The sequence below is a fragment of the Canis lupus genome, chromosome 13 (assembly GCF_048164855.1).
Source record: "Canis lupus baileyi chromosome 13, mCanLup2.hap1, whole genome shotgun sequence".
NCBI classification, from domain to species: Eukaryota; Metazoa; Chordata; class Mammalia; order Carnivora; family Canidae; genus Canis; species Canis lupus.
The window spans coordinates 24,629,639-24,656,952 of record NC_132850.1 but is presented as its reverse complement, the minus strand read 5'-3'; the positions used below and the strand labels follow the sequence as shown (position 1 = coordinate 24,656,952).

General features: G+C 36.9%; 1 protein-coding gene and 1 long non-coding RNA gene across 2 annotated transcripts in view; one reads left to right on the top strand and one right to left on the bottom strand.

The window, feature by feature from the left end:
• The window catches only part of ACSS3 (acyl-CoA synthetase short chain family member 3), a 142,226-nt gene that overhangs the window by 74,270 nt on the left and 40,642 nt on the right, over positions 1-27,314 (bottom strand). Inside the window, exons 3-7 of the mRNA XM_072772926.1 lie at positions 22,240-22,428; positions 17,372-17,506; positions 13,675-13,815; positions 4,099-4,179; positions 3,923-4,018 (exon numbers count right to left, since the gene is read on the bottom strand). Coding sequence (XP_072629027.1) covers positions 3,923-4,018; positions 4,099-4,179; positions 13,675-13,815; positions 17,372-17,506; positions 22,240-22,428 — 642 coding nt within the window. The remainder of the gene's footprint in view (positions 1-3,922; positions 4,019-4,098; positions 4,180-13,674; positions 13,816-17,371; positions 17,507-22,239; positions 22,429-27,314) is intronic.
• On the top strand, positions 85-18,584 carry LOC140602813 (uncharacterized). Its single transcript, XR_012005722.1, has 3 exons — positions 85-241; positions 7,750-7,903; positions 18,266-18,584. It is a non-coding gene; the product is annotated as an uncharacterized lncRNA (long non-coding RNA).

The window sequence follows — 27,314 nt, the reverse complement described above, 5'->3', positions numbered from 1 at the left end:
TTTTTCAGGTATCTTGATATCATTCTAGTTCTTGATATGAGGAGTGATTGTTTTTTTTTCATCAAAGCTTGGATATTGTGTGTATTATATTCTGAGACTGGCTCATATTGATGTCTTTTGTTACAGATGCTTAACTTTAATTTCACTCCATCAAGAAAGGGACAGGAGGGGCTAGAAATCCAGATTCTTCATTTGGCTTCCACTGATAACCAAACTGAAGAATGCTTCTCATTGATGCTGGGTGAGTTCCACTTCCAACAGTGGGCTTCCACTGATAACTCCCTGGCTGGAAGGTAAGAGTGCCCTGTTACTGCCTCCAGCATGCCCTCCTCTGACACCATCCCAATCAAAAGTGAGAAGAGTACCTCATTACTGATGGGAGGAGGTATAAGTCCAGACTCTTTTGGTTTTCACTGTCACTGCAAGTTTGTGGAGTCCTCATTACTACTGAGCAGGGATAAAAGTCTTGGCTCCCTAGTTGAATTTCTCTGACACCCCTATGGGATGATGGTGGGTTACAGCTCCTATTTACCACCTGATAAATGTGGAAGTATAAACTCAGCTTTTGCTGTTGGGTGGGAAGAGACAGCGTGGATTTTTCTGTGGTGTTTGCCTAGCATAGAGCCATCTAAAGTTTTATGTTTTATTTAGGCTGTCACTTTCATACTCCTTTGGCTTAAGAGATCATGCTTCTTTTTCTTTTTTTAGTTTTAGTTTTTTTTTAATTTAGTTTTTTTTGTTGTTGTTGTTATCATTGGCATTTCTAAGTTGCCAGCTTTTTTCAGCAGCAAATCTAGAATGTAAGAAAAATAAAACCCAGGGTCTTATCACCATGTTGTTCCTTGGGTCTCAAGGTCCCTAAAGCCAGTTTCCCTTCTTCTTCCCACCTTTCAGTCTTTTAATGTTTGTTGTAGACATCCTTATGACTTTTAGTTGTATTTAGAGGGAGGAATAGAGAAAAGTATGTCATCTTCATCTTCACAAAAGCAGAACTCAACCCTTTGAAGAATTCTAAGCAACAAAGTTCTATGTTGGCTTTTTACATTTTAGAATGATAACTATAAATGGGGAGAGCTCAGAAATTGGAGGTAGGGTAGAGGTCATCTGGAAGGACATTTAAAGCAGAAGCACCTGTTAGAACATGCTCTAGATTGGTTATCTGATGATAGTCTGAAATATACAGCTGGAGAGAATAGGCACAAATCAGATCAGAAGCCAAACACAGAATACACACCAGCCAACAACATACTTATGCATGCCAGCTGGATATCAGCTTTGAATATATGGCAGGAGGTATGGGAGAGAAGGACACTTTTGACAGGTACTAAAATATAGACTCAGCAAAATGTAATGGCTGATGGGGTGTGATATGTAAAGATCATGACATTAGAATCACTCCTTGATTCTTAGTTTGGATGACTGGGTAGATTCAGGTAAAATTAACAAAACTACAGAGTACATGGAGAGAAATGAGTTTTGCAAGGAAGAATGGAGAGGTGAGATCAGTTCATGTCATCTTGAGCATAAGATGTGTATGCACCATCCAAAGTTGGTCTAACCATAAATTGGTGCTCAGCAGGAAGATCTGATATATACATAGGAGTAGTTAGAAGCCTCAGTTTAATTAGCACAACCCAAATCCAACTGCATGAGGTTTATCCCCAAAATATAAGCAGAAGAAAAGGCTAAGAATAAGACTCTTATAAACCCCAATGTTTAGGATCAAAGTAAGAGAAACCAAGAGAGGGAAGGAGGACAAGCTGTCTGAGAGATAGGAGAACAGAGGAGTAGAGGTCAATTTAGTTCCCTGAGCATTTGCTGAGTGTTTAGTGTGTGCTATGCATTGTGCTGGAAGACTGGATTTTGAGGATCTCACACTCTACTAGATATAAACAGATAGTATCAAGACAGTGTGCTCAGCTCAGTGATCAGTGATAGACATATCCGCGGGGGCAATGGAACCATGGAAAGGGACACTAAACAAAACCAAAGGCTGTTAAGAGGAAACTGAAAAGATTGGGGAATATAAATAATAGTGAAAGGGAATATAAGGGAAGGGAGAAGAAATGTGTGGGAAATATCAGAAAGGGAGACAGAACGTAAAGACTGCTAACTCTGGGAAACGAACTAGGGGTGGTAGAAGGGGAGGAGGGCGGGGGGTGGGAGTGAATGGGTGACAGGCACTGGGTGTTATTCTGTATGTTAGTTAATTGAACACCAATAAAAAATAAATTAAAAAAAAAAAAAAGAATTGAAAAAAAAAAAAAAGAACATCTAAGCAGAGTCTTCAAGCATAGGAGGAATTAACCAGGTAAGGAAGGACAAAGGGAAAGTCACGCTAGGCAGAAGAAACAGCCAGAACAATAGCAAAAGGGTGTGGAGTTCAGGAGGAGAGAGAATTACTTGCAGGAAACAAGTAATTACCTGCAGGAAACAGCAAGGTTGATGCACAGAGAGAGTGAAAAGAAAATCAGATTGAAGATCCTTTGATTTGGTCACGTATGAAGTCACTGTTGACCTCTGCTGTGGTAGATTCTAGGAAGTGATGTGGACAGAAATTGCACCATCATGGGATAAAGAGCTTCTAAAAGAATATGAAATCCACACAGTGTAGGTTTGGTACTTTTTTCAAGGAGTTTAGTGGAGAAGAAAGTTAAGATGGGATAGCTAGAAGTGGGCAAAGGTCTAAAAAGCTTTGTTTTGCTATCAGAAGGAATGGAGGATGTTTATCCATCATACAAAAGAAACCAGGGTGCAGATAAAAGGTTTTCGAATGTACCTATTATATTTAATCTTTTACATAAAAATATCCCGTAAAGCATCTACACCCTTCTTGAGCACATCATTCCAGGATAAAGACAAACACTTGAGTCCCTTTCATGGTGTTCAAATCATGCTTCAAATAAACCCAAGAAATAATAAAAGGCCAATGGTAAATGCACAAGAACTGTATGTTGTTCAACAATAAAAGGCAGCTTAATACTTATAGGGCAGCTGCAGCTCCGTTACATTTATGTTACTAATACTACCATTCACTAGAGGTATTCAGTGTGGAGATTTATTTTTACTTCAAAGGGAATGATTTTTTTTTTTTAAGAATTCTATTTTTCCGAGAGAGAGAAAGAGAGAGAGAGAGAGAGAGCACAAGCCAGGGGAGGGGCCAAGGGAGAGGTAGAAGCAGGCTCTCCGCTGGTTAGGGATCCCCCGATGCAAAACTGGATCCCAGGACCCTGTGATCATGACTTGAACAAAAGGCAGACACTTAACCAACTGAGTCACCAAGGTGCCCTGGGAATGATCATTTAATTTTTTTTTTTTTATTCTATTGCAATAACTTTGGGACAATACTTTCTAGAAATCCTTTAGGAATAGCAAGGGCAGCCCCGGTGGTGCAGCGGTTTAGCGCCACCTGCAGCCCAGGGTGTGATCCCGGAGACCCTGGATCGAGTCCCACGTCAGGCTCTCTGCATGGAGCCTGCTTCTCCCTCTGCCTGTCCCTCTGCCTCTCTCTCTGTGTCTCTATGAATAAATAAAATCTTTTTTAAAAAAAAGGAATAGACAACAAGTTCATTAGTATATGTTTTTCGTAAAATAATATTTACCGGCTTTGTTCAGCACAATTTAATTAGCTGGCTATTATTTTTCTGTATTTCCTTTCTCTTTGAAATCATATCTTTAACTGGAAGAAGATATGAAAATGTCTCTGCCTCTAATCCAAATTTTTTCTGTTCCCTCTTGGAAACTACTCCTTTAAAAGTTTCATTAAGAAACAAAATAAAATAAAAAATAGATAGATAGATAGATATAGATATAGATGACAGATTTCTTTAGGTGGTGGTATTAATTTCATAACATAAAAAATTTCATAATATATAAAAATAGATATAGATCTCTTTAGGTGGTATTAATTTCATTCAATTACCTCATATAGAACTGTTGTGTTCCCATGTAGAAGAGGTCCATAACAGATATAGGAATGCCCAACAACCCAGCCTAAATCAGAGGCTGCCCACCACACCTAAAAAATAAGAAGATAGTAAACTACATAAACGTTCATCAGGGAAATGTCAAGTATCATGAATTTAAAACCACGATTACCTCTCCAGGTTTAAGTCCATAGATCGAAGACATTGTCCAGTTTAGCATTACAGCGTATCCCCCGGTGGGTCTAACAACACCCTAAAGGAAAGAAAACATGAAGTTAACATCAATAACCAATGTGTGAAGAGATTCTTTGCCTTCATACTATCCATCTTTAAAAGTTCCTGTTTTAAGTATTTTATATTCTATAAACTACATATGACTTTGGCTTTCATATAATTGTATTCGCATCAATATTTATTTGGCTTCCCCAATAATAAACAGAGAAAATTTTGTCTAGATCATCTCACTTGTAGAGTCCATTCTCACAGACCATTCTTGACTTTCTAAAGAAAACTCATGACCTCATAGATCACATGCAATGACATTTCTTTTTCCAGGGGTGGCATAAATTAACATTACATTTGCAGACACTTTTTCCAGAACACAATGGAAACTCTCAAAATTAAGTGCAAAGTCAAATGTAATTGTGTTCTTCAAATAGAGCATAATATAAGGATGGCTATTCCTTGATATTATTAAATAATAGTAGGATGCTTAGAGGAAACAAAGTCATATTCTAACCGGAGCCTCATTACAATGCAATACTGGGGTTCCTGCTGTCATAGTATGAGAGCTAAACGATTCTTTCATGATGAATTCTGGAATTCTGACAAAGCAATCCTCCTGGGTTGGATCTAAGGCTGACAGATTTGCCTTATATTACATTTGGGGCAAAAGTAGGGATTGCTACATCACAGTATTACAGCTTTCACGAACCAGTTTCTAGCAGCTATCCACAATATTGAACATATTCAACTCTAATACAAGATTAATATTTGAAAACTGGCACAATAGTCACCATAAATAAAAGCTGATGATAAATTTAATAATTGCATTTATTGCTTCACTATAAACATTAATCATCAGTGACTTAAAAAGGCTTAACTGCGTGAATATTCAAAATGATCAAGTGAATGCTTGCTTAAAAACAAGCTATATTTCATTCACATGCATTTGGAAGCATCTTCTAGTACAGCAACTATTATTACTTTATGCAGAAAATAATTATTTTACCTAAAGGTAAACAGGGCCCTAATTAATAAATGTACTACTAGTTGGAACCTTTCGGCATAACTCACCAGCTTTAACGTACATGCGTGAATCAGAGAAATGAAAAATATACCGACTTTCCATTAGTGACTAAAGTAGCTGTTCTCCTTAAGTACCACTAATAAAACATAGGTATCAAGCTGTGGAACACACTTTATATCCCAGCAGAAACACCTGGCCCCTTGGCAAATGTCACATGCAGCTTCGTTGGCATTTGACAGCTACTCTCTGCGATGCATGACATGGTTAGCATGCAGCTGGCTCTCTGGATCATCATCGGAGTATTAGAAATCCTTAGCCCCCTGCCAGAAGATTTCACACGTGCATTTCTCCCATGTAAACTGAGCAGCTCTTTCCTCTTATATTCTGTACTATTTTTCTTGAACTTCACTCACTCATTAGTTTGTTTTTTTGAGATCTTTTCTTATGATTCAATACTTTGAGGAATTTGATATTAATCATTGCAATTTGCAACGTCACTAAATCTCCCCCTTGCAAAAAGACACCCCATCCAGATGAGGGATTGTTTGAAGTATCCTGAATACAAGCACCCAAACTAACTAGGATAGAAGGGTAAATTTTTAGATTATATGGTACAGAAGAGAAGATGAGTCAACTAGGAATGATAAAAAGGAAGAAAAGGCTAGAAAAAACATAAATGAGTAGTAATTCATTTGTAAAACTAAAAATATTATTGAAAGGAATAAGCGATTAAATTTCTTTTTACCTCTCAAGTGGACTTTATCCTTTACCCTTCTTTAAAGGATATTAACCAATGCTGTGTTCCCCATAAAATGGTGGAGGCTTAAGTCCATTTGGGCAAAAAAAGTGGGACTTAAAAATGAGATCATGAATGAAAAAATATTTAAAATTATACGGTATTTTTAATTTAACTTAGTATCTTATTAACAAAATTATTTCCTTAGTTCTAGCAATCATTGCTTTTTATTTTCCCTTGTGCTGATATCATTCAAAAGACAGAAACTGTTAAAGCAATTAAAGGTTTCCATAAAAAGTTCTCATTAAAAACAACTGAAATGGAGCTACTGGAGAGAGAAAAGCTGTGATGTTTGTTTTTCATTGGTCTTTGATAACAATTTTTATTTTTTATCGATGAGTATAAAAATTTCTATAAAGTAACATTTTACCATTCATTAATCTAGATAATAGATCTGAAATTTAGTCTTTTTCTCTAAAATATTTGGGTAATAGTTTTCAATTTTCTGTGTATTTGATATGGTGTAGAGAAAAAAACTGCATAATTTCATGTTCTTCATGTAGATCTTTCATAAAAAGTTTTAAGTAAAATAAAAATTGAAAGATTAGGTTTACAAAGATAATTTCTTTGTTATAATATTAATATGTGACTAAAAAATAAGACGATAAAGTATTTTTTTGGTTTCTTATTCATAATCATATTTTCCAAGTAACGATAATTAAAAAGCGAAAGAGAAACTTTGTTCAGCCTCTGAAAACACATAAACAATTCTCAAAAACGAAATCATTATACTCTAATAGTCCAAATAAATCTGAAACTAAAAACTCTTTTAAAACATATTTGAGGGATCCCTGGGTGGCGCAGCGGTTTGGCGTCTGCCTTTGGCCCAGGGCGCGATCCTGGAGATCCGGGATCGAATCCCACGTCAGGCTCCCGGTGCATGGAGCCTGCTTCTCCCTCTGCCTGTGTCTCTGCCTCTCTCTCTCTCTCTCTCTCTGTGTGACTATCCTAAATAAATAAAAATGTAAAAAAAATTTAAAAAAAAAATAAAACATATTTGAAATCTTAAGTATAAGGTAAAAACATTTAATATCAGTGCTTACCCCTAAAGTCCAAGCATGCTGCATTTTACTCTTTTGAATGTCTGTTATTACTTTCCTTATGTACTTAATACTCCAACTACCTTAAAAGTAAAAACACTGGATGTACTAATACATTGTCAGAAAAGCCCTGTAAAAAAAAAAAAAAAGAAAGAAAGGAAAGAAAAGAAAAGAAAAAAGAAAAGCCCTGCAACCTGCCAATATACTGTTCTGGTTTTTGGAGCATTAGCTATAACACTTTAAAGTCTTCTGGGGAACTTGAAAATTTTCTGGGTGGGAGTAACACTCTATACTCCAAATAAAGACACGAAAGTGAATTCTAGCTCAAAAATGCAAGAGAAGACAATGTTTTGCTCTTTAATACGAAACAACAACACATTTTTAATGTATATGGGCATTTATTTAAGAACTTCAATCCACACAGGTAAAGTTAAAGGCTGGTTATTAGTCACCCACGAACGGGACCACAAAATCATCCCAGATGGTTCTTTATGACTTCCAGCTTAATGAGCTGCCTTTGAAAACAAGGAAAACCACAAAATTTCATAAATGGGGCTATTAAGACATAAAATATGAAAACATAAGACATGTCAGCACCGAGTGCGGTATGCAGTGTTCGTTGCCACAATGTAAGAAAAATACAGAACAATATGGGTTTTATCAGAAGAAGATGAAAGACTGAGTATGGTTAGATTAAGAGTTTGGGATTCTTCATCCCAAAAGTTTTTTCTTTTTTAGTGGATCTATAAAAATCTGGAAAGCAGATCTCACAATACTCAGGGAAGGGAAGTGTGGAGTACTCCAGAGAACGTCATACTAAGTTGAGCTCCTCTGTCATCCGACTCTGCACCGTGCTTGTACAAAACATAATATGCATATTTCCATCCATGAGGTATGTATTTATTCACGCATGCATGTGTAAATATAGATGCTTACGTGTGTGTGCACACGTGTTATAATTTGGCCTGAAAAGTTGAGGTGAAGAACAAAAGAAGAAAGGGTAAATAAATATTTTACCTAACTAAAAGAAATCCATCACCCCCATGGCTGGGGTCCGTGAGTCAAGAAATAAAAGATACAGTTCTGATTACTTAAAAAAAAAAAATCCAACAGATCAACAATAATCTTGTCCTTATAATGGCTTTACAGATGATATCTCTTCTTTCTAGAATGAACCACCGCTCCCACCTCTTCCCTGATCCCCGTTAGCTCCTACTTCATCACACAAGTACTCAAAGACATCATGAAAATACCACGTCATCTCAAAGCCATCTCCAACCCCACAGTTTGTGTTAAGTGTCTTTCCTGTTTCTTCCTTGGCTCCTGGGCCAGCAAACGTCTTTGGAGTAACCAGCCTGACCTAGGGCTGTGTCCCTGCCCCGCCCCGCCCACCCCCCCCCCACACACACACACTGAGAATGCCTCTTCATCTCCAGCACGGTAACTGCCATGGAACAGGCATGTAATACATTTGTTGACTGATTCAATACTGTGAACAGTTGAGTGAATAATGTACATGTAAGAAAAATACAATTCCTTTTTTTTTTTTTTTTTTGAGTAGTCTTCTATGTTGGGAGAAAGCTTTGAAACTTATAGAACCTAGTGAATCATATTAGTTGAAATGGAATGGTTCCATTTGGGATAGAGCATCAAACATAAAATCTCTTGCTACAGGCTTTCGGATAACTCTGAAGCTGCCTCTACAGATGGTACTTTAGCAGCAATATAATTTTTTATTGATCTGAACAACTGTGAGATAAGAGGCAAAAGTATAGCAAGTTCAGCATTTTAACTGCAAGAATTGTACCACAGATAAAAAAAAAAAAAAGTTCACTGCTTTTTTATTTGACTTTCTCCTATTTTTTGCTCTAGGGTAAGAAATATGAATGTCACCTAACATATGTAGGAGTAGAAGTGACATAAATTGTGTTAATGTGCATCAGGACCAAAGGCCCACCACTTTCTCATCATGCCTTCCTTTCTTTTTCTTTTTCGTTTTTTTTTTGTTCATTTGCTTCTTTTTTTTCTTTCTTTTCTTCAAGTGTGCTTGACATACAATATTATGTCAGTTTCAGATACAACATAGTGATTCAATATTTATGTACATTGGGAAGTGATCACCATGACCAATCCAGCTACTGTCCATCACCATACAAAGCTGTTACATATGATTAACTCTATTCCTTATAGTTTGCACACATTATCCCCGTGTCTTATTTATTTCTTAACTGGAAGACAGTTACCTCTTTTCCCCCTTCCTCTATTTTGCCATCTCATCAGCCCCTCTCCTCTGGCAACCATCAGATTGTCCTCTGTATCCAGAGGTCTGTTTCTGTTTTGTTTCATTTTTTTCAATTTCATATATAAGTGAGTTCATATGGTATTTGTCTTTCTCTGACTTCTTTCACTTAACATGATATCCTCTCATGGTTTCCTTTCAATACTTTGCTTTCTTTCCCTCTTTATCCTACCCTCCTTTTCTGCTTTGGCACTGGGCTGGCTTTTTTTGTTTGTTAGCTTCTTGTGTGTGTTTGTGTGTGTGTGTGTGTGTGTGTGTGTGTGTGATTATCACTGTCCCTTCGTGATATCAAGGTGGAAGAAGATACATCACTAAATCTCCCCCTTGCAAAAACGACACCCCATCCAGATGAGGGATTCTTTGAAGTATCCTGAATACAAGCACCCAAACTAACCAGGATAGAAGCCCACAACACTGCAGAAATGTATGCAAAGCAGCTCAGTGTGGTTGCAGGAATATTTACAGCAGCTGACAGATTAACCTATCACACAGCGACCTGACAAATCCAGGGCTGGCAGACGCAGAGATGCAAATATGCCCTAAATATATCTGCAACTTCTAACCAAAGAACAGATTGCCTTACGTGTGTCTTATATGTGCCTATGAGAAATGAGTATTTTTAAGCAGAATTATTTTTATGGGCTCACAACATTATTTTTCCTCATGAAGATCAAAGATTGAGAGAACAAATTATAGGATGACATGAAATTTATATTTAAATGCTTCATAAATGTATGTGTGCTCATCTTTCCTGTACTTCTATTCTGGGAATCCAAATATTACAATTTCAGATCCCATTAATCCTGATTGTACCTGCCAAAAGTGAAATGAGAATCTTATGAATAAAGAGGAATCCGGGAACTAACTGGAGAAGCAAAAGATCATTTAAAGAATCTTCTGAGGATTTACCATGGCCCAATTTTTAGGACAGTGACATACTGCAGCCAAAGACGTCTGAAATATATTCTAGGACCTCTGAGAACGTGCAATGTTATGCAGATAAGTAAAAAAAAACTAGTAGGCATAAGACAGAATAAAATAAATGGCATAAAGGTTTGCTGACAATGTATAATTTTGATTCAACTGAAATTCCAAAGTGACGGGATGAAGGAAGTAGTCCTGAGGGACCTTGAGACACGACTACTTTTTCTTGCCCTTCTACATGCCCTACTTTGCAAAACCTACTCACTCCCATGCTTAAACACCAGAGCTCTGTACTGAGGACCCACAAAGGGTCTCAAGGTCTATCTCCCAACCCACATGCACTTCTGAGACCCAGACCTTCACCTCCAACTTCTGGCTAGGCGTCTCCACGTTAATGGCCCAGAGATGCGTCACACTCAATATGTTCCAAAATTCCGAGTTTCTCCTGCCCCAACCCACCCCCTGTGTTTAGTAAATATCCAAAACCATCATTCTCCTGTGCTCTCAGTTTCAAATCTTGGACCCCTCCTCTGCCTCACTCTTATCTTTGAACGAATTCTGATTTCTGTTAATTAGATGCTCTCCCAAATGAAGTCCTAAAAGCCTGAAAATGAATCTCCTTGCCTCCATTGTATGTACTTGTCTATCTTCACACCAAAATGTTGCTAGGGTTTACCTTCCTTCATATTCTTCTCTCTCGCTTAAGTAGCATTAGTGTTCCCCATCCCTTATATACAGAATATAACCTAAACTTCTCGGCTAAATTTTGAGTCTGGCTCCTGCCTATATATCTAGTCATTTCTCCTCTGCACTTGTACCATATGCACTAGCCATCCTGGAAACTTCCTTGCACGCTCCTTCCCTTGCTTATGCTAACCCTTTCTGCCTATATGCCCTCCTCTCTGGGATGCCACTCTATGAAGAACTTTTATTCATCCTTCATATGTCATCTTATAAGAGCTTTCTTTGACCATCCTTTGGTGGAACAGCTCTCCCATTCTTCCCACTATTTGGTCCCATTACCCTTTATTTCTCCTCATAACACTTTTCATACATTACATAGCTTTTTGTTTAATGTCTGTGTCCTGGCTATAGAATATAAACTTCTAAAAAGAGAGCCAGACACATATATGGGTGCTCAGTGATATCTGTGGAACTTAATGACTGTAAGAGACCAATGTCATCTTTTCCAAGAAAGAGAGAAAAAGAGAGGGTGTTGTCTCCTGGGTACGGAACAATAACACAGCCTCCCTATCAGGGAGATGTTCCTGTGCAAAAAATAAAGACCAAAGGAACAATTCAGAAAGCAAGACTGACTCAGGACTGGCCTCTGAGCACCAAAGACGGACCTTGATCTTGACAGGCCAGAGGAGGTGCTAACATCCAGATGCCTTTGTCCACTGAGCTTGGTCACAACGTCTCAAGTGTTGAGTGCCTGTCTTCCGGCGAGGCCTCATCTTCTCATTACCCTCTGTCCTTCTGAGATCAGTGTTTTGGCCAGCTGGAGACACACACACACACACACACACACACACACACAGAACAAAAAACCTCCATCCAGTCTGCATTCATATATACTTCAACCCACTAGACTGAAGGGACTGTGGTTCACTCATATCTTTTAGCACAGAATGAACAGTCAATACACATATATTGAATGGAGCTGAATTCAACACAGAGATCTCCACACAATGAAAGCCTTCTCCAATCTACTGAAACAGATTATCTTCAAGATGGTACATTAGGAAGAAAATGAGAATGAATGAATCTTCAAATGATCTTCAGTTTGGGCATGTAGGACTCCAAAAGAGAAGTTCTTGACCCAGACAAAACCTGGAAAAAGCAAGCCTCCTTATTTGGAACCACCACTTTTCAGATTTGCTGCCCTATATGTTACTGTCATTTCTACCACATAGGCTGAGTCAGTTTTGAGTCACTGACAAGCTCTTCTGTTCCTGTTGTAAAGATCTCCATCCAGGCCACAGTGAAATTCAGGGTAATTTAAAATCCTGAAGTGGCACAAATGTTTTTATAAGAATCCTTCAGGCTTATAGGAGCTAAAGTGATTTTTGAAGGGTTCTTTTTTATTTGGTTAGGTTTGTTTTCAGGGTCAGGAGTTTCCTCTCTCATGTTCATACTTTTCTATGAGATTATAATTTTCTGAATCCCCTTTTATTTTATAGCCAAACATTCAGTTAGACTCTATGTGACTGATGTATAATGCAAAACTGCAAAAGGTAGGGGGTTATGATTTGGGTCCAAAAGATCATTTGGACTGCTTGAACAAGACATAGTCATCAAAATGAAGGAATATTTTTCAGATGACCAGAGTTGTTAAAGAAATCCTAAGACATGATTCTACAATGACACAAATATATTTATCTATATGCATTTATTTATTTATTTATTCACTCAACAAAAATTTATTAAGTACCAAGCTACATATCAAGCATGATTGTAGACTAAAATGTAATAAAGCATGGTCTCTGTCCTCAGAGAGAATACATTCCTTACCAAATGTTTCATTTTATACAGGCAAATGAGTTTTATATGGGACATCCTAATTTTTCTTTTTTTAAGACTAATCAAGTGGAACCACTATTTTAAAAATATGACAAGTTATATCTCAGAACTCTGATGCTACAGAAATCTAATATTAATAAAGAGGCCACTGCTCTCATGGGATGCAAGTGATCATGAAAGTCCCTTCCCCTAGTAAAATTTTATGATTCAGTGAATGTTGAACTCCTTAATAAAAATGAATAGGAAAATGACACTATAAGCCTTTGTGAAGTTGTATGAAGAAACAGTATTATTTAAAGACACAGACAAAAGTGGTATTTATTTGTTATCTGACACCTTCAACATACTGATGCTTCTAACTTTGTTTTGTGAAGACACCTTTCATGGTAAGCAGATTTAAAAATCCTTGAGTGTCTTCAGTGCTGCAAATCACATAGTTCAATACTCTGGATACACTGCCCATTGTTCAAACCGTCTACATCAATTCTCAAACTTGCGTTTATAATAAAGAATCAAATTCCCTTAGATCAAAAATCAATTCCATACTCCACAAAAGTTATATATCGGTTTAGAGAATAAAAATATTTCATTTAAAACAGTTTTGTAGAATTTTATTAAACCAACTGATGTTTTAATCATTAAAATTTGATTAAACCAATATCCATTCATCTTAATGGCTTACTAGAGCAATTGCAACTTGCTGATGTATGTGAAGATTTTGAAAGAAATCGAGGGAAAGCATCTGACATGAAATATGATTAATATTTTTCAGGATTTAAACACAACATTCCTTTAAGATATAAACTACCCAAGTCTAAATCTCTAGGTACAATCTGCATTTTTACTCAGTAATTAAACATTCTCAGGGCACAAAAAAATCTGCTGGTACAGATACTTATCCCTCAGAGAGCAAGTACCTTGGGCAGCCCCGTTGTTCCGGATGTGTAAAGAATATACAGTGGGTGTTCCGAAAGAACAGGAACACAGTCATGTGACTGTGCTTTGGCCATCTCTTCATCCCAATCAAGGTCACGACCTGGAACCAAAGGAACTGTCTCCTACACAGGAAGTATACAAAAATATGCACTGAACAAAGGAGGTTAAATCAGAACAGTGGAAACTGACTTAATCTATATATATTCGTCTGAGCATCTGCCTGAAAATCTAGGCCTAGACAGCACTAAATATCAGATTTATGACTATGTATTTCAGGGTCACGAGTTAAAAATATTCCTAAAAAGTCCAACAATTTGATATTGGCTTCAAACGAACTGACAAAAGAACATGTTTTTTCAAATCAAAGGATATCCTTAAGAAATCCAATGTGATGCAGTCATGTTTTCATCAACAGTCAGAACTTAGCTAACAGAGGTTCATGTTTTCCATAAACATATATACACTACTAACATTATAAGCCAATTTCTATTTTTTTAAATTTTTTTCTTTTATTTTGGAGCTAAAGTCTTCACAATGAAACGTCAACTCACCCATTAAAATGTTTCTTCATACAAGGGCAATTTAGAACTAATATTGTGTCTGTCTTTCCAAATGAGAAAATATTATATCATTTTCAGGGGTGGGGGAGAAATAAATTTTTGCTTTTCCAAAAACAAAAATTAGTTTTGAAAATTAATGAGCATATGTGACATATCTAAAATGCTATCCAATTTTTCCTCCATCAAAGTCACTGATTAATATAGTAGAAATGTTTATTTTCTTTTTGTTCCTAGAACCAAGCTCTGCGCTGTAAACTTTATGATAATAGAGTCATGAGTTAGTCAGAGACAAATTAGAAGAGATGAGACCTCTTTATTTAAAATACTGCCAACAAAACAAGCCAGACAGATAAAGAGCAGGGAAGTGGCTTATGGGAAAATTATTCTAATGAGGAGACAGCTATTTAAGTAGAATTAAGATTCAGTACATGTCTGATTATTTTCTGAAATGTTAACTAAGCCCCAGATGACACATCAGGAAGTTTATATTTGGTGAATTTATTAGTACAGGCACAGAGGCAAGGCTATACATTCCTCAGTGAAAATTAGTAAGATCCACCACGTACAGAGCATATGTAACCATTCATTTTATCAAGGTGATCCCAGAGTGAAGTGCAGAGACTCTGAGGGATTTAGAATAGCCAAGCCATTTCCATTTCTCAGAATCCTTAACATATTAATCAGGGTTGTAAAAATGTTCATATATTTAAGTGAGTACATTTACAAAAAAACACTTCAATCTAATATCATAAATACAGTGCCTCTGTGAATAATCACATTTAGGTAACAATCAAAATTGAACTTCATGAAGGTGAAGTGTAAGGCCCAATTGACTTCTCCACCCTTGCTCTGATAGATACTGAATGTGCCACTGAGATAAATAAAAATAGTTAAGTGTAACCAAATTGTACATTTCCACTTGTTTTTAAGGATCAGATAAACACAACTAATTTCAAATTACCAAGTCTTTAACATTACAATAACAGGCTTATAAGAAAATTATCACACTGCATAATGAAAATTGTCAATTGAATGATCACAAAAAAATATCACAGATCAAATGAAATAAAGGACATGAATGAATGGTTATTCTTCAGGCTAAGAAAACCCTTTACAGGCATACGTAAAGAAGACTTGGCAAAAGGAAGAGAGGGAAAAATCAGCAATAGCTTTTACATATATACATTCACTTCTATAGACATGTCCTGTTATCATTCCTAAAGGCAATATTGGTAGAGCACCAGAGCTGACTGATATGATATTCCTTTGATTCTGTTGTTGTTTGCTTGAGGCTTAGGAGTAGCAGCCAGGTTTTTACCTCCTTTGGCAAAAATGTAATTCTGGTTAATGAGACACACCACCGAGCCTCATAGTTTGTGTCTTTAAACTGAAAGCAAAGCCAGTCCACTGGGCTTAATTACTAACTAAACAGCAGGCCTACTATAAAGGGCATCCAAAGCCCTCATCTAAAATAAAGATAACTCAAAATATAAGGAAGAGTCTCAAGAAAAAAGGAAAATGAAAGGAAGTGAGCCATTATGAGAAGGAGGGACAGAGGAGGGGATCTCTGCCTATAAAGAGGAAAGACAAGAGATTTGCATTAAAAAAAATATGAAGAGGAAACTTGCATATCTATATCAAATGTGTTGATAAAGTAAAAGAAAGAGCATATATCTTGTTGGTTAAAGTCATTGAATCAACATTCAAATCCTGGAACCACTTATTAGCTGTGACCTTGGGCTATGACCTCTCCATAGCTGAGTTTCTTCATCTGTAAAATGGGACCAGTAATAACATCTACTTCATTGCTTTGTGAGAATTAAATAAGAAGTATAGGAAAGTACTTAGCTTTGGGCCTAGCATAAATTCTTTACAAATTCATGAGTTTATATATGTGCAATTGCTACACACATACTCACAGAAATACTTCATATGTGTGTGTGTGTATGTGTTCCTACCTTTTCTCCAACCTCCTCATACCCAAAATCTCTTTTATTGCTGACTTTGTATTCCTTGACTTAAAAGCAATAAGCTTTTTTAAAAAATATGCTTGAGGGCATCTGAAAGAAACTCAAAATTCTTTGAAACAGTAAGAATATTAAAATCATTGAGTGCAGCAGTTCATGAACCACAGACTACTAAAACTTTACACAGGAATTTAATGTGGTAATGGGAATTGCTAGGTGGTAATCAAAATGACATAGTTTTAATGCTTTCTATTCTTATATCTTGTCATTTAAGCATTTTCTGCAGATAACCTCTCAAGAGTCCCATAAAATTACACAATTCTTTGCAGTCTTTTAATTTTCCTTCTGCAAAAAATTTTAATCTGCTAGGAACCTAAGCTGGTTCCACTATAAATAGCTGACACTTGCATAGATGTAAAATAAGGTGGTCATTAGATCAAATTTACTAGAAAAAGCACTGTAAAATGTATTCATTGTTGTCTTATATTGCTTTTTCTTCCTTCATGGATCACAAAATAATTTCTCTGTTTAGAATATTTATATTTTGCTTTCATGAATATAGTTTTATTTCCAGACTAAATGCTTTCTCTAAAGTTTTTAAAAGACAAATTTTATATGAAATTAATCATACCACTCCACAAGGCAGGAGAGCTGAGGGATCAAGCATATACTCAGAGTGTGTGTGTTCCGATCATGACCCTGATGTTTACGAGCTGGGCAAGTCGTTTTAATTCTGTTCATTGGATTCCTCTTATGTAACATAGGAATAATGTTATCCTCTGGCTCATAATGTTATCAGGAAGATTTTTTAAACTATTCATTAGTAGAGTATCAAAAATCATATGGTAAACAGTGTTTGGTACTATCATTATTATCATAATTTAAATTAATATAGACCACCACAATAGACTATGCATAGAATCCAATTCATTATCATTGCATATTATATGTGTTTCAATCTTTTAGTTTTAAACTAGTTTTTTCATAAAGACAGAAAACATCATTCTTACTCCTTTTCTTTTTTCCAAAAATGGTGACATTCAGGAAGTATTTTTAGTGGTTTATATAAATCAAGTGTTTCTTTCACGTGGCCAAAACTAGAATCATCCTTAGCACATCATCATAAGAATCAAATTCAAAATTCAGATTACCATATTCGGACGATTATAAATGAGAACGTTATCTGGTTTATGCTGTCCTAATTTCAGTGCTTCTTCTAGAAGTGGGATGTATTCTACTCTCCTTCCAGGTTCAATACCAAATGATGCTGTAACAACCACCTTGGGCTACAATGGAAAAATAGCAATCAGTGAGAAAGTTGAACAATACTAATTGAGCACAATATTTTGGGCGCAGGTTGACAATTTAACATTTTTAAAGAAATGTTTTAATGATTCTGTTCTCTATTGAATAAATGGCCTGAAGACAATAAACCCTTTGTAAATATTGTAGACCTAACCACTTCCACATAGATCTCACTTACCTGTTCCGAACTTCATGTTTAGGATGCTTCAGGCCAATGAGTAGGAGCTGTTTAAAAAAAAACTTTCCAAAGAGTTCATGAATCCAGATAGAATTGCTTTGAACCAATGACATGCAAGCCTAAGGGCCCAGCCCTTTCCGCGGCTGGTATACCAGCTGGTTGTTGCTGGAGTCATAGTGTTTCATAGGTGGGGAGGGTCAGCCTGTTGCTATCAGGAAGCTTTATTACATTTTTTTTTTTAAGATTTCATTTATTTATTCATTCATGAGAGACACAGAAAGAGAGAGGCAGAGACACAGGCAGAGAGAGAAACAGGCTCCAAGCAAGGGGCCCGACGCAGGACTCGATCCCGGGTCTCCAGGATCACATCCCGGGTTGAAGGCAGCGCTAAACCGCTGAGCCACCGGGCTGCCCTACATTTTTTATGTCAGCATCTCTGCTTAAATGTGACCGCAAAAAAGGGACCCAAATCCTGACTTTTTTATTGATTCTTTTCTCATTCTAAATACATCCATTTTTGCCAAATACTATATTTGTAATTTCATTGTATTTTTCTTAACAGGGCCCCCAAATGATTGGAGTTTCAAGCCTCACAAAGCCTGAATCTGTCACTAAGTAACACCTGGCACTTCCCTTTACCTGACAACTTGTTGGTCATTCTTCAAGATATACAGAGATGTAGCCAAAAGGGATCCCCGGAGGGAGCTGAAGTCAGGGTTAATCTCCACTGTGGCAGGCCTCAGGTGCCTAACAATAGTCAAAATGTTCCTTCTTCCCCAGACTGCACAGCAAGCTCCCTAAGGCCAAATTTGGATCCCACTTATCTCTGTGTCTTCTACACCTGGCACAGTGCTTGCCATACCATAAGCTCTCAATAAACGTTTTTGGAACTGAACCAAAATTCTCATTAATTTGCAGAAACAAATGTCTTTATCCTTCAAAGCACAATGTTTCTTCACCAAGAAATCCAAAGCAAAAGAGGCCCATAATAAATTATTCGGGAGACAGGTAATCAATCCAAGATAGTGCATCTATTCCTGAATTCTGATTTCTAGTTATAATGCATTTCATCTAGGAAAGGTTTATATTATACCAAGTATATGCATATATCATACTGTCTGCTTTTTGAATATCATTTAATATTCATGGAGCTGAGGCTCAGTTTATTACGTAGCTTGCCCCAGGTTACAAGCGGTGGAATCAGAAAGAGGGCCAGGTCTGACTGACTACAGAACCTTCTCCTCCTGCTATTATCAAGCTGCCTTTCAAAAGAAGGGGGGGGTGCTCGCTTCGGCAGCACATATACAGAAGAAAAGGGGGGGGGGGAGGAAAGAAAAGAAAAATAAGCCTTGTTTCCTTTTATTATATTTTTAAAGATCCAACATTTGAATAGAATTCACATTTTAATATCTATAATACGAAAATAACTCTAGACAACATTCCCTAAGATTAGAATTCAGAATAAATGAAAGTAAGTTCCATATCAAATTAAAAATATATAGAGAATATATTAAAACCTGAATAATTTAATAAAGTCAAAATTAGACTCTTTCTCTCAAAAAAGAATCCCTTCTACATTTCTATTAAGAGCCTTTTATTGGAGATTTTATTTGGTCTAGACGGACTTGTTAGGATACTGTATAGTCAGTCTTTCCATCTTCATCTGTTAAAATAAAGCTTTTTCCTGAGCCAATTTATTTGAAAATCATGACCTCAAAATCATTCCTGATTTCAAATATTAATTCTATCCAAGTATCTCAGATATACATATATCTATATATATCTCTACCTTCTCACCTTTAACTTGACCTGCTCAATGGTCATATCCATAAGAATATACACCGATTGCCTAAACTCCTTAACAGTTTGTGTGTGTGTGTGTGTGTGTGTGTGTGTGTGTGTTCATGTGGGAAACAAAGGCAGAAGAAAAATTAGCAAATTTCTTTACTACCTACAGCCCATTGACATTTAGTCATAGGCATATTAATAAGTCCTTGAAACAGGCTGAGGGACCTTCCTCTAGAAACTCTGCTGCCTCGATGTTAATACTTTGCTAAGGCCAAAAGGCCATCTTAGCTCAACCCCCAGGATCCTGAGTCTACTTTAACATATAAAAATTCTGTTGGAAACCTTCTTTATCTCTACACCCCAAGATACATGTTGGCAATCATCCTCCAAGCATATGACCCACCAATATGCATCTAAAGGGTCTCATGACCCTTTAGATGCATGAGTTTTTACTAAACAGTAATAAATTATCTTTTCCTAACAATAGTTAGCCCCCTCAAGATCCTGGAAACTTTGTTTCCAAAATACCTGGGAGGCTTCAGCTATCCCTAACCCCTTGCCAGCTTGAAAGTATATACTGGGCCACTCCTCATGACCCCAGGGCAGCTTTTTGCCCAAGAGTCCTGTCCCTGTGTGTTAATAAAACCATCTCTTTGCACCAAAAATGCCTCAAGAATTCTTTCTTGGCCATTGGCTTTGAACCCTACCATCTTTCCTACATCATGTATGATGAATGAAAACTTAGCCAGTGATATTGTCTATATTTTATAAATCTTCATTTTTACGTATCTCAATTTCCCCACATCATATAATTTCCTTAAAATGTAAAAAATACATGTAGTGCATCTCATACTGTTACCCAAATGGTGTTTAGGATTTCTATAGCTAAACTGCTGGAGTCTATAGCTTCCTCAAAGAAGCCCCCCAACTGCCCACTGGTTTGCAGGTTAGTGCTGACTACTATTTTCCCCTAGATTTACCTTCACAAGCACTAGCTCTACGTGTTTGAAAAAGAGAGGAAAAACTCTATCCAGTTAGTCCACAAACCAGCTTTCTAGTTCTAATAACTGATCTATTAGCAAATGAAGTCAGATATGCAAATATTCTCTGCCTTGCATCCAAGGGACCCTCAACACATATTAGTTCCTACATTAAGAATGTCTCATCTCGGGCTTGTGAAACTCGTAAAAGTCAACCATCTATTATTCCCATAATGACCTCCTTCCTCAATCTTCCCGCTGCTAATACTCTGTTGCACATTGTCCATTACTTCACAAAGGGACCACCTGCCAAAGGGTCTGATTCCAACCCCTTGCCTCTCTCCCGCTCCCATCATATTGCAAGACTTGCCTCCTCTGAGCATTGCTTAAAACAAGACACCCACCTGCTCAAAAACTTGCACTGGTCAAGGTCTACAGGACTCGGTTCAGACAAAAATTCCCTTTGCAAGCTCCCCACCCCTCCCTCTTCAGCCACCTCTGTCTCCTCATTGTCTTCCAAATAAAATAAATTCAATACTTATTGTCTACAGCCAGACTTCTATTCTTTTTCTCTCCTTTTGGATCCTCACGATATCAATCATTCAACAAGCTGAATCTTAAGCCAAGATCTAACTTAAATCTCAACTCAGGGAAGTCTTCTTCGGCCATCCCAACTAAAAGAAATCACTCCTTTTTCTAACTCAGGGGTTTGTGGACGATGGCTGAGAGCCAAACCCTGCCCACAGCATCTTTCTATCGAGTTTTATTGGGACATTGTCATATCTTCCGCTTATGCAGGGTGTAAGGCTGCTTGTGTGCTGTAACAGCACAGCTGAGGAGTTGCTATAACCATCTGTAATCCACAATGTCTAAAATATTTACTAGATTGGTAACTTACCAGAAAAAAGTTGGCTGATTCCTACTCTAAATTCATAGATGATAGCTAACCTTTTTAAAATAAGTAAGTACTATATCCTGAGCACTGTGTTAAATATTTTCTTTTTTTTAATATTTTCAATTCAATATTTCAATGAGGTTTTCACAGCAGCCTTATCAAGTTTGTTATTCTAGCACCCCCATTTAACCATGTAACTCTACTCTTCCCTGGTATCCCTCTTAACCATTGTGCTTATACCACCATTCCTGGAAGTATGTACATTATAAAACTACTATGTGTCCTATCCATTTAATAAGTATCACTCACTATCCAGTTCAAGGGATAGTACCTGGCATACAGGAGGAAATTAGTAAGTACGTGTTAATGAATACATTGGTTATTCATTATTTTCCTTGTATGTCTTATATACCCAAATATGGCAAGCTAACTTGAATGGTATGCACCTAATCTTATATTTTATATTCTTTTTCTTAAAGATTTTATTTATTTACTCATGAGAGACACAGAGATAGAGAGGCAGAGACACAGGCAGAGGGAGAAGCAGACTCCCTGCAGGGAGCCTGATGTGGGACTCGATCCCAGGACCCAGGGATCACGTCCTGAGTCAAAGGCAGACACTCAACCACTGAGCCACTCAGGCGTTCCTATATTTTACATGCTTTACAGCACCTAGCAAGATGTTTTTCATATTAGACTAACCCCAAAGTAAAATTTTGGTTAATATATGTATGCCAAAGAAAACACAAATTTTGTTTTCCATTTGAAAGGAGGATCTCATAAGTACAAATCACTCTTAGATGGTCCATTCACAGATAAATGTGGCTGTCCTCTATGTAGCTACTACTTGATTTCTCCAAATAAACCACTTACCTTTGCATGATCAATACGACTACTTAGTTCTTTGGATGCAAATCCCCCAAATATGAGACTGTGGATGGCTCCTATCCTTGCACATGCCAGCATGGTATACATCGCCTGTGGGATCATGGGCATGTAGATAACCACAGTGTCACCTTTCTTGACACCATGTTTGACCAAAACACCAGCCAGCTTAGAGACCTGTAACAAAATCATTACATCAGCCAAGTGTTTTCTGTGTTATTTCACTCAACTTGTAAATTAAGACAGTAACACAGGAAGATGGTCACCCTCTTGGTAGCGGTTTAAAGAAGGCTGAGATAGACATATTTGGTGATGATGGAAGCTTAGTCACAGTAATAACAGACACCTGTATTACAATATTTGGCTATAAACCAACTTACTATTATTATGCCATATAAACTCTGTGGCTTAAATTTGCTTAATTATTCATTCAGCAACATATTTACTGAGCAACTGTGATATGCCAGACATTGTGTTTCAAGTTGAGAACAAAACAATGAGAAACAAACACAAGCTTTTATTCTAAAGGGCAAATCTGTCGAGTGAACAGAAAAGTAACGTAATGGAAATTTTGATATACATTGGGTTAACTGTTAAAAGAGGTAAGTATGTGTAAGGAAAGAAACCATATCATACATTTAGAAGGTAAATAGGATGGATTCTGTTATTATTATAACTATTTAAATAAACATAACTGAGATTCAGATATAACAAATAGTTAAACCTGGACCAGAGAGGTAATATATGATGCAGCCACATTACCATCGCAAGTCTTTCAAACTCATATTCTTTGTCCTTTCTACTGCCTGAAACCAATTACCTTTTCTTTACAGTTTTTTTTCCTACTAATTACCTATACAAAGTGACTGCCCTCTATATTGAGATCAAACATACAAAGTTCTTTTACCTTCAATATATGTTTTGGGGACCAAAACTGTGTAAAATATGCTCAGGCCTAAGTGAATAAGAGAGTCAACATTCTTTTTTTTTTTTTTTTTTGAAGATTTTATTTATTTATTCATGAGAGAGAGAGAGAGAGAGAGAGAAGCAGAGACACAGGCAGAGGGAGAAGCAGGCTCCATGCAGGGAGCCCGATGCGGGATTCGATCCCAGGACCCCAGGATCACTCCCTGATCTGAAGGCAGACGCTCAACCTCTGAGCCACCCTGGTATCCCTCAATAATCTTTCATTTAACAAATGTATATTGGGTGCCTGTTATATGGAAGACACTGTTTTCTGATACATCTGTAAACAAAACAAGACAAAGATCCCTATCCTCAGAGAACTTATGTTTTAGCAGAGTAAACCCTTACAGTAAACATGAGTAAGTTACGTACCATGTTAAAAGGTAATCAGTACTATGGGTGGGGGAGGTGGAGTAGAACAAAATAGAGCGACTGAGAATGCAGGGGATATAATTCTCAAGGGGACAGCGAGGGTAGACCTCCCTAAAAAGGACACAAACAAGTTAAGAATAAGTTGGATATCCCTAAGCAGAGAGAAGACTAGTACAAAGGCCCAAGGGGATTATTTGTGATGTGACGGAGTAACAGCAAGGAGACCAGGGTGGAACAGAAAGAACAAGTGAGGAATGGTCGTAGATCAGGTCAGAGAGCTAAAGAAAGGGCCTGTAGGGGTCCAATGGGCAATGGGAAGGACTATGGCTTGCCTTTGGATGGGAGTGCTCAAGATACTGAACAGAGGAGGCCTGAGCCAAGGAATTGGGCCACAGTGCTATTTATATCCTTTGATTTCATCCTGCCTCTCCTACTTGTTCAGCAAGTTCAAAGGATTTGGAATCCTGATCATTCTTGCTTTTTCTGTTTATTCACTTCCCCTCTGCAGAGGGGGAAAGATGTGGTCAAAGTTAAGGGCTCTGGTGAAAGAAAGTAACAAACAACTCTCTTAGTGTTTTGTTCTCCCCATTTGCACGCTAGAATTTAGTGCTATTTTTTAAGAACTCAAAGCTACCCAGCAAAAAGTTATGAGAAAGATATACCACAGGGATATAAATCATGAACTTAAATTCTATATGGAGCTCAAGATCAAGAAAAACACTGGAAAATTATATCCACACCCTCAGGGTGCAATCCCCATAGAAATGGGATACTGGGTATCCCATTTAAGGTACAGCACTAGGAGAGACCATTGTGAAGAGTTTGTCCTATTTACAACTATAACTTCAGTATCTTCAATAGCGTCTATTGTTGAATAAAAATGATCTTCAACCAAGACCCAATCTGGCAGTGACTCAGTAACTGTGTATTCCAACCTCACTTCACAATGTTGCTGTAAGATGCCCCAAACCTCTGTCCTCTGAAAGAAATGAAATCAATGAATTTAAGAACTTTTTTGAAAAAAAAAAAAAAAAAAACTCAAAATGACCAAATGTGACCCCACAATGTATTTAAGTTGGAGTTAAGTCACATCTTTAAAAAAAAAAAAAAAGGGACACCTGAGTGGCTCAGTGATTGAGTCTACCTTTGGCTCAGGGCATGATCCCAGTTCGGGGATCGAGTCCCACATCTGGCTCCCCATGGGGAGCCTGCTTCTCCCTCTTCCTGTGCCTCGCCTCTCTCTGTGTCTCTCATGAATAAATAAAATCTTAAAAAGATAATACAAATAAAAATTTGTAAAAAGAGCCAACATATTTAAATGAGGAGGTTTCATATACAAACCCAGATTTCTAAATTCTCCTGAAAACTTGTAAAGTCTAGCAACACTGGGCTTCTGTTCCTGAATGATACCAAGCACCTGAACCTGATGATATGCTACTACGTTGAACTCACCATTCCTTGGCGCCATTAATCACAGAGCATGAATTTTACTTCCCATCCTGAGTTTGAAATATATTCTTTTAAATCTTTTATGTTATATGCTTACACCATAGTTCTATAACCATAAAGGTGTGATATATACGGATAATGAATTTTTCCCCCCACCCACTTCTCATTATCTGCTTGGTCAGGCATCTGCATTGTGAAACACTTCCCTGAAGACAACTTTCAGCAAATTAGGCTGCAGCAGAGCTGTATCAGCGCTAGATGGCGTCCCTCTGGCCTTGTTAACCTTGCTTCCTGCAGCCACTCAATGTTTTGATACGGTGCTAACCACATCAGAGTTGATCTAGAGAAAAGTTATACATTATCAATAGCTAGAATTTCTTTTTCAGTAGTGTCCAGGGCTAAATGCATACATTTCATATATGTATATATGTAGATTGTATACCTTTATGGAATTATATGTATGTATGCGTGTATATATATGAATAAAAACACATGGGAAAACATTTCTGGTGAGACTTCTAAAAAATAGGCATATGAAAAGCAAATGCTAGCTCATAGCAAGAAAAATAAATGGACATTGGTTTAAAATGCAAATGTGAGGGACGCCTGGGTGGCTCAGCGGTTGAGCATCTGCCTTTGCTCAGGTCATGATCCCAAGATCCGGAATCGAGTCCCACATGGAGTTTCCTGCAGGGAGCCTGTTTCTTCCTCTGCCTATGTCTCTGCGTCTCTCTCTACGTGTCTCTCGTGAATAAATAAATAAATCCTTAAAAAAACAATGAAAATGTGAAATAAAAAAATATTTCATACTAACATTGTACCTAGAGAGAGTAAATATGGGAGTCTTAGAACAGAATGCAGAAGTCTTGTTTCCTACACAGATAAAATCATTTTGAAAATAAGTGTAAGCAACAGCAAACAATACAAGGAAAAACCCCAGTCACCTGAGAGTCTGTAATCCCTCAAAGAAAGTGCTATGAAACTTCAACACAAAGGGCAATTTGATTATTGCTATTTCAGGGCTCATCTTGTTTTACTGACTTTCAGAAGGAAAATTATCAAGGAGAAGGAAATTCGATATTATTTTTGTCCAATGTTAATATTCTCATCCTACCATAGATATCAGAATGCAAATTTATCATTTCTATTGCTATCCAAAGGGAAAACATTTAACATATATCTTGTATATATAGTTTTTCAATAAAGGAAAAGTTGAATCATGTGTCTTTCACCCAATCCATATTCATTTTTGCATCTTAAAATTGTGTTTTAATTTATCAACAATTTAATCTTTTTATATCACTCACATACCACCAAATTTAGTTTTCAGTCTGATGGCAAGGACGGTACACATGCTATGCAATCATGGTCAGGCCACACCCCTCTCTAGCATGAGGGTAACTGAACTAAGAAGGAAACCTGAAGAAACAAAATGAATGTACATATACATTTAGACACAGCACTATTTGTTTCTTCCCACAAGAGACTATATGAATTAATCATTATTTTGGTACTAATTTAAAGACATTCAACTATATCAGTATCCTGTCATTGATTCAACTTATACAGTATCTACTATACGTAACTATACGGAAGTCAAGGTTGCAGATGCAAACATAGGAAGACATAGTCCTTAAAGCAAAGAAATGCAGAGTCCAGGGAAAAAGAACATAAATAAATAGTAATGACAAAATAAGAAAATGTAACAACAGATATTTATGTTACGTGAAATGGCATACACATATAGCTGGTTTACATAGAACACATGTGCTTATTTTGGATACAAGCGAGAACTTTAAATTTTAAAATTATAAAATGAAAACATTAGTATAAACAACAAAAATGAATTTAACAAATTTCATATGTATTCATTCTGCAAAATCTTCATTCAAAAGAAGTCTGTGGGTTAGTATAACTTCATGATCCAATGCCCATGACACAAATATAAACATTGGGCGAAATTGACCAAAGACTATGTCCTGTAGAGTAAATTAGCACTTGCTTTACAAACAGCAAGCGTGCCCATCTACAGAAAATCATCTTTGTATGAGAAAGATAGTATTGGTGTCCAAATTATAGTAAAAAGATAATAATTATGGGCAATTTCAGGGCCATGTCAAAGAAAATTATATGAATGAAAAGACAAGAGGAAGTATATTTTTAAGCTGCAATGATGTCACACTGCAAACACTGGTCTAATCAATCACAGAAAAGTTAACTAATTTAAAAATCAATTATAATATCTGAGGAAGCAGTCTTTTTTTCCTAGGATTCTA